This window comes from Scomber scombrus, chromosome 11 (assembly GCF_963691925.1).
Source record: "Scomber scombrus chromosome 11, fScoSco1.1, whole genome shotgun sequence".
NCBI lineage: Eukaryota > Metazoa > Chordata > Actinopteri > Scombriformes > Scombridae > Scomber > Scomber scombrus.
In genome coordinates, this window is record NC_084980.1 from 1,734,855 (window position 1) to 1,749,699 (window position 14,845).

The 14,845-nt window shown below is 36.1% G+C and overlaps 2 protein-coding genes across 3 annotated transcripts in view; one reads left to right on the forward strand and one right to left on the reverse strand.

The window, feature by feature from the left end:
• Nucleotides 1-2,039, reverse strand: part of LOC133990697 (peptidase inhibitor 15-like) — a 27,896-nt gene extending 25,857 nt beyond the window's left edge. Inside the window, exon 1 of the mRNA XM_062429097.1 lies at nt 1,846-2,039. Within this exon, the coding sequence (XP_062285081.1) occupies nt 1,846-2,039 (194 nt within the window). The remainder of the gene's footprint in view (nt 1-1,845) is intronic.
• A 106-nt stretch (nt 2,040-2,145) lies between these two features.
• The window catches only part of LOC133990580 (junctophilin-1-like), a 40,600-nt gene continuing 27,900 nt past the window's right edge, over nt 2,146-14,845 (forward strand). The window contains exons 1-2 of one of the 2 annotated variants that reach the window (XM_062428935.1): nt 2,146-2,524; nt 3,077-3,288. In XM_062428935.1, the coding sequence (XP_062284919.1) occupies nt 2,146-2,524; nt 3,077-3,093 (396 nt within the window). In that variant the 3' untranslated portion in view covers nt 3,094-3,288. Of the gene's footprint in view, nt 2,525-3,076; nt 3,289-14,845 lie in introns of those variants that run through there. The other variant, XM_062428936.1, reaches the window with a different exon arrangement.

The window sequence follows — 14,845 nt, forward strand, 5'->3', positions numbered from 1 at the left end:
CCTTGTATATGTTCTTTATTCCCAGTGTAATTCTGCTGCAGCCATATTTGAGCAGCAGTGAGAACAGGTGGTGTCGTTTCTAAATTTAGAAATCAGCCAACTTAACAGCTCAGAACAGACTGGGCTCTGTTTTATGTCTGCACAGGAAAAACAAACACATTTTATATCCGCCCTGCCCAGTGTGTTACAGACAGCAGCTGATGTACACACTTAAAAACATAGTTTACTATATTATTTTAATGAACAAGTAAATAAATAAATGAAATGATCCTTGATATGTTCTGCAGGGCTCAGACCATCCTGACAGCCCTGTAAGAGTCAGCTGTCTGCCAACACTCAGATCATTTTACAAAATATACACAATATATTATCACTGGAATATGAAGGGGTTGTTCATTTTCCTCGGGGCAGATGAATTTGTGACGCAATTTTACTGAGAAGAAATATTGATTTAAAAGGATGTTAACAAAATGACCATCACAAGTTCCCAGAGCCAAAGTATTACATTGCTGGTTTTATCTGACCAACAGTACAAAACCTACTGATATTCACTTTTCCATCAAATATGACAAATGTGGAAAAAAAAGTATGATTTACCAATTGAATAATCATATAGCAGGAAAATAAGCATGGATCTGCTTGCAGTGTGATGGGGCTGAATCTTATACTCCTGCACCTTATTAATGAAATGATGGAAATGTGTAACAGCTGCTCTTTTAAATATTGAGACAAATAATGTTGCTATAAATGACATATAGGTGGTTGTGCAGGCGATTACTCTGAATCATTAGACTTTATAATGATAACATAACAAGATAGAGACAGGGCATTGTAATAAGATGAACAATTTTTCCTCCCTTTACCATAATTTTCTTACATATATTTTACTTTGTTTTTTAACTTTTAGTAGTTTAGGGTTTAAAAAAAAATTGTCCTTATTTATTTATGTATATGTGTTTATTTGTGTATATGTATGAGCTATGGGATACATGTATTTCCCAAATGGGGATGAATAAAGTCTATCTTTGCAATTCTGACTTGTTTACCCTTTTTACATACGAATCCAACACATTATATCAACACTTAATATCATTATGAAAATCCCTGAGATGTTTGCTTGTTAAATCAGGGGACAGTTTTTGGATATTGTACTCAAAATGAAAATGGCACTTATATTAATATTCCTCATGCCAAATCATTTCAGAATTTGTAGATTTTGTAATCTGGGACACTAGTTTTTAGGCTTTGAAATACTTTGTTTAACACAAAGCAACCTTATCTGCCAAAACTTCCTGAAGTGTGCGTAATTGGTCATTTAATTTTGTATGTACATGTGTAATTTTAAACAATATAATTTACACAGTGCGCATATGCTAGTTCTCTTTAAAATAATTTAATAGAAAAAGAGATAAATGCACTGGAGCTTAGTTGTCCCACATCAGTCAATGTCCCATTTTACTCTAAACAACTATCTATCTATCTATCTATCTATCTATCTATCTATCTATCTATCTATCTATCTATCTATCTATCTATCTATCTATCTATGTATGTATCTATCTATCTATCTATCTATCTATCTATCTATCTATCTATCTATCTATCTATCTATCTATCATTTTATCTAATCTAATATAATATAATATAATATAATATAATATAATATAATATAATATAATATAATATAATATAATATAAAATAATATAATATAATATAATATAATATAATATAATATAATATAATATAATATAATATAATATAATATAATATAATATAATATAATATAATATAATAAGTCCTGCATACTTCCTGACTTCTATTGTGAAAAGCCGCACAGGAAGCACCGTATCATTGCATCACGGAACAGTTGTCGGTGTTCATCAGAGGAGGGAGTGAGAGACTCTTCCAACGCTCGGCAGTTGAGCGTCTCTGGCAGCCGTGGCGGCCGCCTCTCATCCTCCCACGTCCCGCTCTCAGTAACCGACACATCCCTGCCGATGCTCCGCTCCCTCCTCACTCCTCCGCCCACAGCTCGCATCCTCCCCGGGGTCACGCTGCCCGCAGGACCCGCTCCCAAAAAACACTTCTCACACTCTGGACTTGACAACACGCCTCCGAGTGTTACCCTCACCCTCCGTGTCTGAATGACGGGCGGTCGGTTCGACTTTGACGACGGAGGCACCTACTGCGGAGGCTGGGAGGATGGGAAAGCCCACGGCCACGGCGTGTGCACCGGACCCAAGGGCCAGGGAGAGTACTCGGGCTCCTGGTCCAATGGTTTCGAGGTGGTGGGCGTCTACACCTGGCCCAGCGGGAACTTGTTCCAGGGCTACTGGACGCAGGGGAAGAGACACGGGCTCGGTGTAGAAACCAAAGGGAGGTGGATTTACCGGGGAGAGTGGGCTCACGGGTTCAAGGGTCGGTACGGGGTCCGACAGAGTCAGAACACACCGGCCAGGTATGAAGGTACCTGGAGTAACGGACTGCAGGACGGATATGGTGTAGAGACGTACGGTGATGGAGGTGAGAACATGTTTTTATTTTTTGAAACTATAAGAGCAAAAAAGATTGTGCACGTGCCCGCCGACCACACAAACACCATCCCAGCTGTTTATTATTGTTGTTTATTATCATTGTTTATCATCGCTGTTTATTATGACACCTTCAAGATGATAACTTGGTTTTAAACCATATATATGTTGTTAAATCGATAATATAACTACATAAATAACATTGATTGACATTTATATGAAGAAAGTCGTTTTTTTTATTGGGTTTTATTTAATTATAGTTGGTGGTTGTCAAGAATAACACACAGCAAGTGTTTACTCCATCTTGTCTTCTTTCCAGTAGCTGGCTGGATTAATTACATCATGAAAATACATTATGTCTTGTTATTCTTCTTCTTATTATTATTATTATTATTATTATTATTATATATTAGAGTATTTGACTGAACTTTGAGATCCTCTCCTGTACTCCAAATGTGTGGAAACCAAATGTGTTGCTGCATGTAAACAGAGCCTCCTGGAAACACCTGCTGCCAAACCTAACTTGGACCACAATTAAATTTAGATCAGATCCTGACCTGAGGACAGACGCAGACACACGGCTGACCTGTCCAAAAAAGCTGGAAATACATATTGATGCAGTTTCAGATGATGTGGGTTCATTTTTCTTTGATCTGAGACACTGACATGATGGTTATGTGGCTGTCAGCTGCTCACCTTCAGTCATATGCTACTTTTTATGTTGTATTGTGAGATATTTGTTGTCCATTAGTTATTGTGAATGTGAATAAATGTAGTGGAAACTGCTGATTCACCATATTTGTTGTTTTGTTGTCACATCATGCCCTCTTATTTCATAATGTGGTTCAGGATTGAAAGATTTTTATAATAATTAATAATACTGCTCATTCCAACTTTCTATGAATAACTGATTTGAATCTCATTTATTTGATCAGAGAATATCTACAACATCCACTCATATTTCACCATAAGTTCAATCAGCTGTAGCCAGAACAACAATAATGAATTCCACAATAAAGGTCTTTCAGAACTGATAGAGAGTCATCGAGAATCCACACAGACTCCAAACCTGTTGCAAATAATGGATTTTTAGGACATTTAATTGAAAGAGTTTATGCAATTTTATAAAAATGATAAGAAAAAAAAGCAGAGAACAGTCACATTGGTTTAGCTGGTAAGATTCTAAATATATCAGCAATTAGCAATTCTTGATCTGATAGAAAATATTTTATTGTCAATGTGTCGCAGTGATTCTGTGTTAAAAACCGAGTGGGCACCTACCACCTGAACCAACTCTACACTTTCTTTCTTTGCACCATCCTTTCTGAAAAAATGCTCTAAAAAAATCTGTTCAATATCTGCAAATGACCTGTGAAACGTGCAGGATGCGAGTATGAAATGAAGGGAGCTTATTAAAGTGACAGACAGGAAATAAAGATGCGCCGACTCCATCATCGTAATGACGAGAAGACAGTTTGATACGGTGCTTTCACTGCAGACGCTGAGGGACACTAACAGGTGCTCGGCTGTGTGTGTAGTCTCACACACGGCAGCCTGCTGAGTGCTGCATCTCGCCGCAGTGTTTAATCACATATTATATTCATGTATTTTGAGCTTCTTCAATTTCATATATTCAGTTTAAATTGAGTCTATTTAAAAAGTGTGAAACTGAACTCTTTTTATCTTTATTCCTTCTCTTCACCTCCTGCCTGATGCTGTTATTTCCTTCTTGTTTATTATAGTCGTATTAATGGTGTGACTGATGGCAGCAGCAGTAGTGGCAGTTGCTATAGTGGTAGCATTAGTGATAATTGCGTCATAAAATAAGAAATTCTTATTTAAAATCATTCTTAGTTGATTTAAAAATGAAAAATCATTTGTGTATATAAACTGTGGTGTGCGTTTTCTTGGAAGCAGCGATGTCTTCAGTGCTCTAACTTGACCGAGGCTCCTTCAGTTGTCAGTGGTGTATTTATAGACGGGAGTTCTGACTGAATTGTGTCAAGTACTGAGAGGTTAAGTTAAAAAAAAAAAAAAAACATATAAAACTAGATTTAAACAAACATTCTACATTTTATCTGGCGTTTTATTAGGAAGTGTCTTCTTTTAGTTCATGTTAATACAACTGTGCACACTGATGTGAGGTTTCTAGTCAGCTACAATCTTGGAACCAAATCACATCACAGAGTTGATCTTCAGCCATCAGTTTCACTTGATGGTATCTACTCAGCAGTGGAAAGTGTCAGTGATGTGATGACTTTAAAAAAAAAAAAGCTTCCTTTGTCAGTAGAAGGACGTTTTCCACTGCAGGAAGTTTCCCACAGGACCAACAACCCTTTGAGGGACTCAGTGACTAAACCTGTGCTTTGACCTGAGAAACCAGGCTCTAAATTTAGTACTAGTAGGATTGTCCTAGAGGCTAAAACGGTCCCCTGATGGGTGGTGGGGTAGTCCCTTCCAAAAGTACATGAACTTTTGGGGGTATATGTTTGAAGGATGATCATCACTGATTGGTCAAAAACACAACTGCTTTATCCTATGCATCACTTAGTTTTGATTGAGGACAAGGAGAGCACACTTTTAATTTGTTGTTTTTGAAAGTAAAGTTTTGCTGTTGGCTTCCTGACTCATTAAAAACATAGCAAGTAAAAGTATAAAGAGAGAGAGAGAGAGAGAGCAAACAGTGAATGAGTGAAATCATTGTTTGTTTGATGGTGAAGAAATTCAGTAAATAATCCTCAACACTCAACAGATGATTTACTGCTGAGAGATGGATCAGTGACAAGTGAGGTTTGGCAAGTAATCAATTCAAAAACTAGATTTATAAGCAGCATCAGGTTTGTTAAAATGTACATTTAGTATTTTTGTTGGTTTTATATCATTTGAAATGACATTTGCACCATTTTTACCAAAAGTAAGACTGAATGCTCCTGAAAATGTCAAATGGTGTAACCACAAAAGAATGATACATATTACATATGTTATCCACCTACAGTGTATTTAAGTGGACTCATACTAATAATGACTTCATCTTAAAACATCAAATGAAAATAAACATTTTTGGAGTATTTCTACATTTAAATTATAATGTATTTTGTCAGGACATCCTAATAACAACCATTTTTTTCTAAATACGTTTTGACAAATGATGTAAAATTTGTTACACAACCTAGAGTTGCATTGCAAAAGTGGATTATATTTATTCCACGTTTTAGTTCACATGTTTTTTCTTGTTTACAGGAAACATCTGATTATATACATATAATCAGATTTTTTTGAAAAAATATTGGTTATACCAATTGCATCACAACACCTAGATATATTCTGAGTTTCAGTCTTTGCATTTCTCCTTATCAAGTCTTCAGCAGTAAATACAAAATGTAAGACGACTGTGTTGTTCCTCCTGTGTGCATGATGTACCTGCTTCTTCACTGGTGGTGGAAACACAAACAGTGCTGCATAGCATGGACTTTAACTTCCAGGTTCCTAACCCTAACCCTATTGGGCTTTAATTGAGCAGCAGGTGTGTTCAGGTGGAGCGGTGTGTTAGTTGAAAACAGCATTATGATCATGCAGGTGATCAGGGTTTGATAATATAACAAAATATACTGTGAGACCATGTGAGTAAGTCTGCAGTCAGTGACGTATGACTCTACTATGAGGCAGTTCTGGGTTTAATATGATTTGTGCATCAGTGTGATTGATTTCAGGTAATGACCAAAACACACACCAGGTTATTATATTTTTAAACTTACTCATATGTAATTACATCTATCTATATTGTAGATTTATATAATTAAAGATTATTTTAGGGACTGTTTATTGTATATAGTATTTTATTTTGTTTTTATTTTTATATTATTTATCACTTTACCATTACAGGGCTATAATTTAGAATGGAGAAGGTTTGTCCAAATCCTGTTCAAACCTTCCTGTCACAACAGATCCTTTATTCTGTTTGTGAGAAGAGACTACATGTTGCATCAGGCCTCCATTTCTGCCTTAAATCTCCTGTTAGCACACATTAGTCACTCTAAACGTGACAGAATCCTGTTAATTGAAAGGAATTAAGTACTTTTGTCTGTTAAAAAATAAAACTCTTCTCAGTATGTAAATACATATTTTACAAATGTTTTGACTTGTGTATAAATGATGCTACCAACCAATCACATAAGTCCAGTTTGTCAGACGGAGATTAAGACTATAGTCCTAGACTAAAGATAAGATTCTGTGAAAATATCCATCGAGAAACAAGTCTAGACTTAATAATGATGTGTCAGCATGGTTAGTATCTCTGAACCTGATGATGTCAGCAGTTGTCTCAGTTTGGACTTGCAGACCAACTTTAAACAGAAAAGTGTGTGTGCTGAGTGTGTGTTTCTGAGGCAGGCAGAGTGTCATATAGAGCTGCTGTTGGCTGCATTCTGTTAGGATCCGGTGTGTTGAGCTTTATTCATGTTAGAGATTAAAAGGTTATCTCAGCCTCTTTGACCACTCAAACCTTGACCTTTTTTTTTCTGTCTCTCTGAAGTGCTCCAGCCGTACGTGTGCGGTGATAAACTGCAGGAGTGGCCCTTTAAATGGGAAGCTAGCACAGGGGGCTAGAGTCTACCTGTAATTTCACCAATATTAGAAGCAAAGTGTCCTGTATTCAGATTGTATCTAGATATGATCTAACCTGATTACATTGACAGCTGGTATTAAAATGGGTCCACGCTGAGTTCCAGTCGCTCTGTCCTCAAGCTGAAACAACCCAGTGTCACAAAGTTGGTTCCAAAAAAGAAAAAAAGATGGTAGCCATCCATGAAGCTGAGCTGCACTGTTGTAGGGACATGTCTTTAATATCCAGAGCTTTCTTATAGAGGCAATAAATCAATATTATATCAATATTGTGATATTTTGTAGATCTTAGATTTTGAATATGGTAATATGGTGATATGGTAATGTGGTGATATGGTGATATGGTAATATGGTGATATGGTGATATGGTGATATGGTGATATGGTAATATGGAATAAGTGTCTTTTCCTGCTTTTAAAGGCTGCATTACAGTTCAACAACAACAGACTGTTCTATTATCTGCCTTTATCCACTTAATCATTATATCCACATTACTGATGATTATTTATCAAAAATGGTTTTCTCTCTGTGTAAGAAAGTCAACACTTCCTGCAGTTGTTTCATAATTAAAGACCTGTAGAAATAAAGGAGTATTCTCTCAGATCAGACATGTCCAAACTATTCCATAAAGGTTTATGTGGCTGCAGGTTTTCATTCCAACCAATCAGGAGCACACCAGGCTTGACTCATTTAATCAGCCAATCTTAGTCTTCAGACAGTCGATTGGTCGAATTGTCTGCTCTTAATTGGTCGGAAAACAAAAACGTGCAGGCACATGACCCTGTATGGAATAGTTTGGACATGTCTGCCTGAGAACTTTGCTGTACTGTGAAACAGATGTTACATTAACAGCAACTATTATCAGGAAGTTAACAAATAGAAGAAGAGGAGGGAGAGAGCTTCCTTACTAAATATGATATAAAGTGTATGTGTAAAGTATGTTTACTATATACATATGCTGGTATGATAAGGAATCAGTCAGAAACTGTTAATTGACTGAAGTGCTTTCACTTTCACAGAGTTTTATTGACAGTAGGAAGAAAATGGAACAACAGAGTGAATTTTTACTTTCACTTTAAAATTAATATATCATATTTATTCTGTATTTCATATCAAATAGCTGTAAAAATGTAACTTCCAGGCAACAAAACTGCTTTTTCTTGGCATTTCCCTGCAGTGTCTGTTTGTTTCATTCACCTTTAGATTCACAAACCAAAGAACATCATTTTTATGAGATCTGGTCTGTAAAGTAAAGATTTTCTGAATCTAACTGAACCATAATGGATCATGATCATTATATAGATGGGATACAATTCTATTACATCCTTCTGAGGTTGTGATTTCCTTAACTTCAGTGGTGGGGAAAGCATATTACTGGTCATTTATTGGTCATTTATGTACATGGGCCTAATATGTGACCCTTGTTTGGTGAAACTAGGAAATAAAGACAACTCATATTTATTACAAATCACATATAGCAATGGTTTGACATTTTGGGAAATATGTGTATTTACTTTGTTTCTGGGAGCAAGGTGAGAGGATGAATATCAGTTATGAAGCTAGACCCACATACAAGACTAGAATCAGCTTTTCTGGCCTGTCCACATATTCACTTCTGTTTCTTTTTTTTGTTGCACATTTCCTATAATGTTTCACTTCTTTAAAGCACTCAGGTAATATTCATCTCATGCAAAGAATTCAGGACTTTGTCTGTTTAAGACAAAGATTCATGGCAAGTAATCGTGCCAGCAGACACTGATACTATATTTACCAATGACTCCATTCAGTCAATAAATTCCAATAAGATTTTCACTGTCTAAAATTAATTTCTCAGGCAGGATCAGTTTGCAGTTTGTCAGATCTGTAAATTATTTGAAAGAAAGGAACTTGCAGAATATAAACTATTGAGTCTTTTTGCTTTTTAATTTATTCCAGAGGATCCTCAGTGAGCCAGTAGAGAAGGCTTATTCCACATAGCAAGATAGTTGCTTGGAGTTATGTTTGGCTAAGTGTCTCAAGTTACTTCCATCTTTTAAAATAGCACATTCTCAAATTCTCCAGCTGAAGCCATCAGGTCCAGAGCCCAAGCTCTCCTAACCAGCCCCCCACCCCACCCCACCAGGCTAACTGTTTTTATCACCTAATGACGTTCAACGGTTGTGATTTTAGAAACACAACTGTTTCATGTCCTAGTTGTGGAAATACCTGTCACACTCAAAGAAACATACAGGTGCTAGAGTACTGGTGTGTTGGCCTGACAGTCACTACTTTAGGTTATAGGATTTCATAGAAACACATTGAAATGTAATACAGATGGCCACTTTTAACATAGTCACTGTGTTTTCATACAGTGTAAGAGCAGCAAGCATAAAGCAGATACATGTGTCAGAGATGGTGCTGCATTAATATACAAACATAGATTTGACACAAAGTCTCAGGTGTTTCAGTACATCTGTCATTTTGTGTGACCAGCCCCCCCCCCTCCTCCTGCTTGCTCACATTATTCTGCAATCTGAGGCTGAAACTAACTTAAGTATTTTTATTATTGATTATTGATTATTGATTATTTCCTTGATGGATCAGTTGGTTGTTTGTAGGGCTCGATCGACACTGGATCTTTGTCACTGATGCCGATATTAAGGAGTAAAAAAATTCCAATATTTATATGTCAACCGATTTTATACACAAAGAATATATACATAAATACATTTTTTGTCACACCATATTTTGTAAAAACACCTGCGACAAAGATATGTAATGAAGGAATGATATTTGACCATTTTACGATAAACTAACTAAACTAACTATAATTAACTAAATAACAAAAAAACACATATAACAAAAAAAAGAAGAAGAAAAAAGGTATGAAATATACATTAAATGCTGCCTATATAACTTTAAAAAATATCGGCACATATCGGACAACATACAGGCTGATACCGATATATCTGTGATGGGTCAATATTGGCCGATAATAATGGCTGATTGATCTATCGGTCGGGTTCTAGTTGTTTGGTTCAAAAAATGTCAGAAAAATTGTGAAAATTGTTTTGCAAAGTCCAGGTGACGTCTTCAAATGTCTTTTTTTTAATCCACAACTCAAGGAAATTCTCACTGTCATTAGAGGACCAAAGACAACAGAACTTATTCACATTTGAGAAGCTGAAATCAGATCATTTCATCCAAACTATTATTCAATTGTCAAAATAATCAATTAATTGACTAATCATAGCAGCTCTGGTCCAGTCACCAGAGCAGCACTGGTCAGATCTGCCCCCACAGTATAAAAATAAAGCCATAGCATAGTTTGCACCTTGATATTAATAAACTTTGAATAAAGACGTGAACATGTTCGTTAAACACCTCACATGCAGGCTATCTGTAGATGCTACAATTTACCCATGTTCCCTAAACACCTCACATGCAGGCTATCTGTAGATGTAGGAGACTACAATTTTGAGTTGAGCTGAAGTTGATTGGATGAACTACAGTGCCTGTTCAAAAGGTGCTGGAGAAATGTCTTGAATGTAAATGCCACGTTCCCGCACATGAGGAAGTCTCTGAACTTTTCCCATTCATAGATAGATAGATAGATAGATAGATAGATAGATAGATACTTTATTCATCCCATTGGGAAATTCAGGTCTAATAGCTCTAATCACCATGAATCTATTCCCCTCCTACGAACTCAATGTGGGTTGCAATGTCAGGGTGGTACTATCTGAATATCCGCTATTTGAATGAAACATTTATGAGGTATTTTTATATTTTTTCTCAAAAACTGCTCATATAAACAACTTCATACTGACACAGCACTTCCTCGGACCCTCAGCAATACACCTGCCAAATGTGAAGTTTATTGGATGAACGGTTGTACACGAGTACATACTGTAGAGATGCAGACATACAGAACTTGAATCCGTTACAGTGAGATGACATTGATCTGTGAACTGATTTGAATGATGCTCAGTCAGCAGAATCTTTTTGTGCATTGTCATAATTTATTAGGACTAGAGCCAGACTGATATATATCGATCGGCCAATATTGGCCTATCACAGATATATCAGTATCGGCACACATGTTCGATATGATATATTTTTTGTAAGTTATATATAGGCAGTATTTCATTTATATTTGATCCTTTTGTCTTGATTCAAATTTAATACATACTTATACATTGTTGTTGTGTTTTATTATTTATTGGAATTTATAATTATTAAAATTCCAGTGATTAATTTTATACCATAAAGTTATAGTTAAACTGTAAAACATCACAACCATAAACATATTCTGTATATACAAGATTATCCGCCAATATATATCTGCCATGTCCCAGACCACAAGTAGTTTGAGTGATCGGATCACAATGTGGTTTACACTTGTATTAAGCACTGTCCATTTGTGATTTTATTACTGAGATGGATGTTAATGCCAGGTGTAAACAGGGTCTAAGATATGTCAAGTATCTGCTGTGAAAGGCCCATCATGCATGTTGGTTCACTGTCATGCCTTACTGGAACACAAATGGAGCCTTTGTTATTACCACCTTGACCTTCTGTGCTCAGTACATATTTCTGCTATAAGGAAGGTCTGCTGGGTGCTACAACAAACACAGGGCCTGCATCTTTAATGCATTATAATTTCATGAATATAAGATAGTATTTTAATCTGGAAATTGCATTTTAAAGAGTGGGCAGTGTCTTAAGAGTTTTATTGGAAGCTTATACTTAATTTCATTTATAGTGCTATAGGGATAGGGTATAAGGGGTAGGCTGGTCCATGCTTTTTGTTTAGTTATTTTAATATTGTAAATACCTTAGACAGAGATGTTGATAAATCTTCTGTGTTTACATCCTGTGTTTTTGATGGAATCTTATGTGAATATATGGTCTTAGAGTCTATGTTTCTTGTATGAGTGCATTCAGTCTCTTTTGTGTTATGTTCCTCCACCTTCACTAAACTAATGTAAAATAAAGTTAGTCACAAACAGAAAGAGTGTGACAAACTGTGCAAATGTGTGTTTCATTATTCAGTCCACTACTGCATTTGTGTGTATTTTCAGTATAAGGGCATTCATCTTTTTTGTAATATATTGATGTTCTTGTTACGTCTTCATGCTGTTGGGCTCATGAAGCTGTCAGTCAGGATAAGCTGATTGACACCTCTGATGAGTGATTATTAGGTGAACTCCTGCATGGAGGAGACAGCAGCATTAACCTGAAGTGACTTGTGATGAGGAGGATTGGCCTTCTTTAATTAAAACAGAAAGAATGAAGCCAACAGGTCAGCTTTAATGACTCAACAGGACTCGATGAAAGGCTGATTTAATAACATAGTAGCCTTCCTGATGAAGTGACCTTTTCTGATTGTTCTCCGACCGATTTTCACTAGTTTTCTTGGAGGTTTATGAACACCTTCTGACATAGAACACCTGTGTTCATATGTGGATATATAGAGTCAGGAGAAATGTATCTTTAGGCTCTAATTTCACAGCAGTAAACATTACATATGTTTGCGTCTTGTTAACTAAAAAAACATGGGTGCACATGTGTGTGTGTGTGCCAAGCATTGCAGTAATAAATCATACCTGTCATCCCAAATCTGAATGTGACTGCACCAGAAGAAGCGTGTTTATTTCTGGGTGTATTTATTCTAGTGTGTGAACTGAATTAGCTGAAATTGAAGACGTGTCTATCCGGCTGCTATAATTGTCTACATGCATCATTTGAACATGTGTTTGGGGTATTAGGGTGGGGGGTATTAGGGAGGGTCTGGCTGTTAAGATCATCAATGTCAGCTCTCTGATGATTTGTGTGTGATGACTGATAAAATCACGGTGTGTGGTGCTGAATAATTCTAACAGTTTGTCTTCTAATCCAGTCACTGTGACTCAGCATGCCACAGGATTTCCTACCGTTTCATCTTCATTGTTTCTTTTCTGTTCGTCAGCTAAAGGATTCAAATATATCTGTGCTAAAGCTAAGCTAGTGACCTCCAGCTACGTTTGAAAAATGACTTTATACTTGGACACAATCTTACTGTTCTGAAACACGTTGAAATCTCAACTACACAACAGTAGATTCTTCTCTTCATTCAGGATCAGACTCCACTTGTATACTGCATTACATGTTTCATTAATACTGCACATTTGATGTAAATACCTTCAGAAACAGCCGGCTGGAGGACTGAGTCAGATTCATGAACAGGGGAATGTAAGGAAATATGGATTTAGAGATATCTAATCAACTTTTGTATAGCAAATTTAAAAACAACCACAGTTCACCAAAGTGCTGAACAGGCTTAAAATACCAGAATAAATATTAAAGTAAATAACAAAAAAGAATAAAAGAAAACAGTAAACATGATAATGATGATAATAATAATAATAATTGCAGCACAGTAGAATATTAAGTCTATTTGAATGCCAGTGAGATGAACAGGGTCTTACACAGGGACTTGAAAGCGTCTGGATTCTGAGCAGTTCTTACATGACTAGGTAAACTGTTCTAGAGATTAGGAGCGGCCACTGCAAAGGCTCAGTCGCCTCTATTTTTGTGCCTGGATGTCAGAACATCTGAGAGCATCCTGTTGGTCGACCTCAGTGCTCTAACTGGAGTATGATGATGCAGAGTTCTGCTAGATAACGTGGTGTCAGCCCATTTAAAACCTTAAAAGCAAGCAATAAAATCAAACCTGAAACAGACAGGAAGCCAGTGGAGAGGAAGTAGTACTGAAGAGATGACTTTTGGTGACTAAAATGTCACAAGTATGTTTAAAATTGATGTTTTAAATAAGCACAGTAAAAATGTCCTTGATACCACACAACTCATAGACATCTAAATGTGAGCCTTACTACACACTGCTTTTTGGTTTCATCTTTAACAATGTGTTGTATTTATAAAGCTTGTTATATTATCCATTGTGTCAAATCTTCATCTGAAAAGTAACTAAAGCTGTCAAATAAATGTAGTGGAGTAGAAAGTACAATATTTCCCTCTGAGATGTAGAAAGAAATACTACAGTAAAGTACAAGTACCTCAAACTGTACTACAGTAAAGTACAAGTACCTCAAACTGTACTACAGTAAAGTACAAGTACCTCAACATTTTACAGCGCTTGAGTTAATGTACTTTACTTTTTATTACTGAAAATGATATGAAACACATTTGACATTTGAAAGGTTTCATATTAATGAGTGGAATCAGGACATTGACATCACTTGTGGGAGCTGGATTAATACAAAACTGGCGGGGGGGTAAATTACAAATTGCGATGTGCTGTTAAAGAGTGGCAGTTATTTTATCATCCACTATTTTTGATTGCTTTTGAATGAAGTCAAACTGTTTTTAATGAGTGTACGTTATGTGTTGCATGTCTTTGCAGGTTTCAGTAGTCTGATTCCAGATTAAATAAAACTATTCAGAATGTGTATTAACTCATGCATGGCGTGCTTATACTTTAACACTATAACTTTCCATTGAGTCTTGACAGTAACAGAAACATCATTTAATCTATATATTTGTGTACATGGACACACATATTTATCACAACTTTCAAATTAATGCATTTCAATTGGAAGTATGTTTCATAGCAGTCAGTCAGGACTCAGGAGTTGTATTGTTTGTATTTGTTATTCTTCTTTTTAACTATAACCACTAAATGAGCAGTTAATTAGGGATCCTTTCTAAGAAA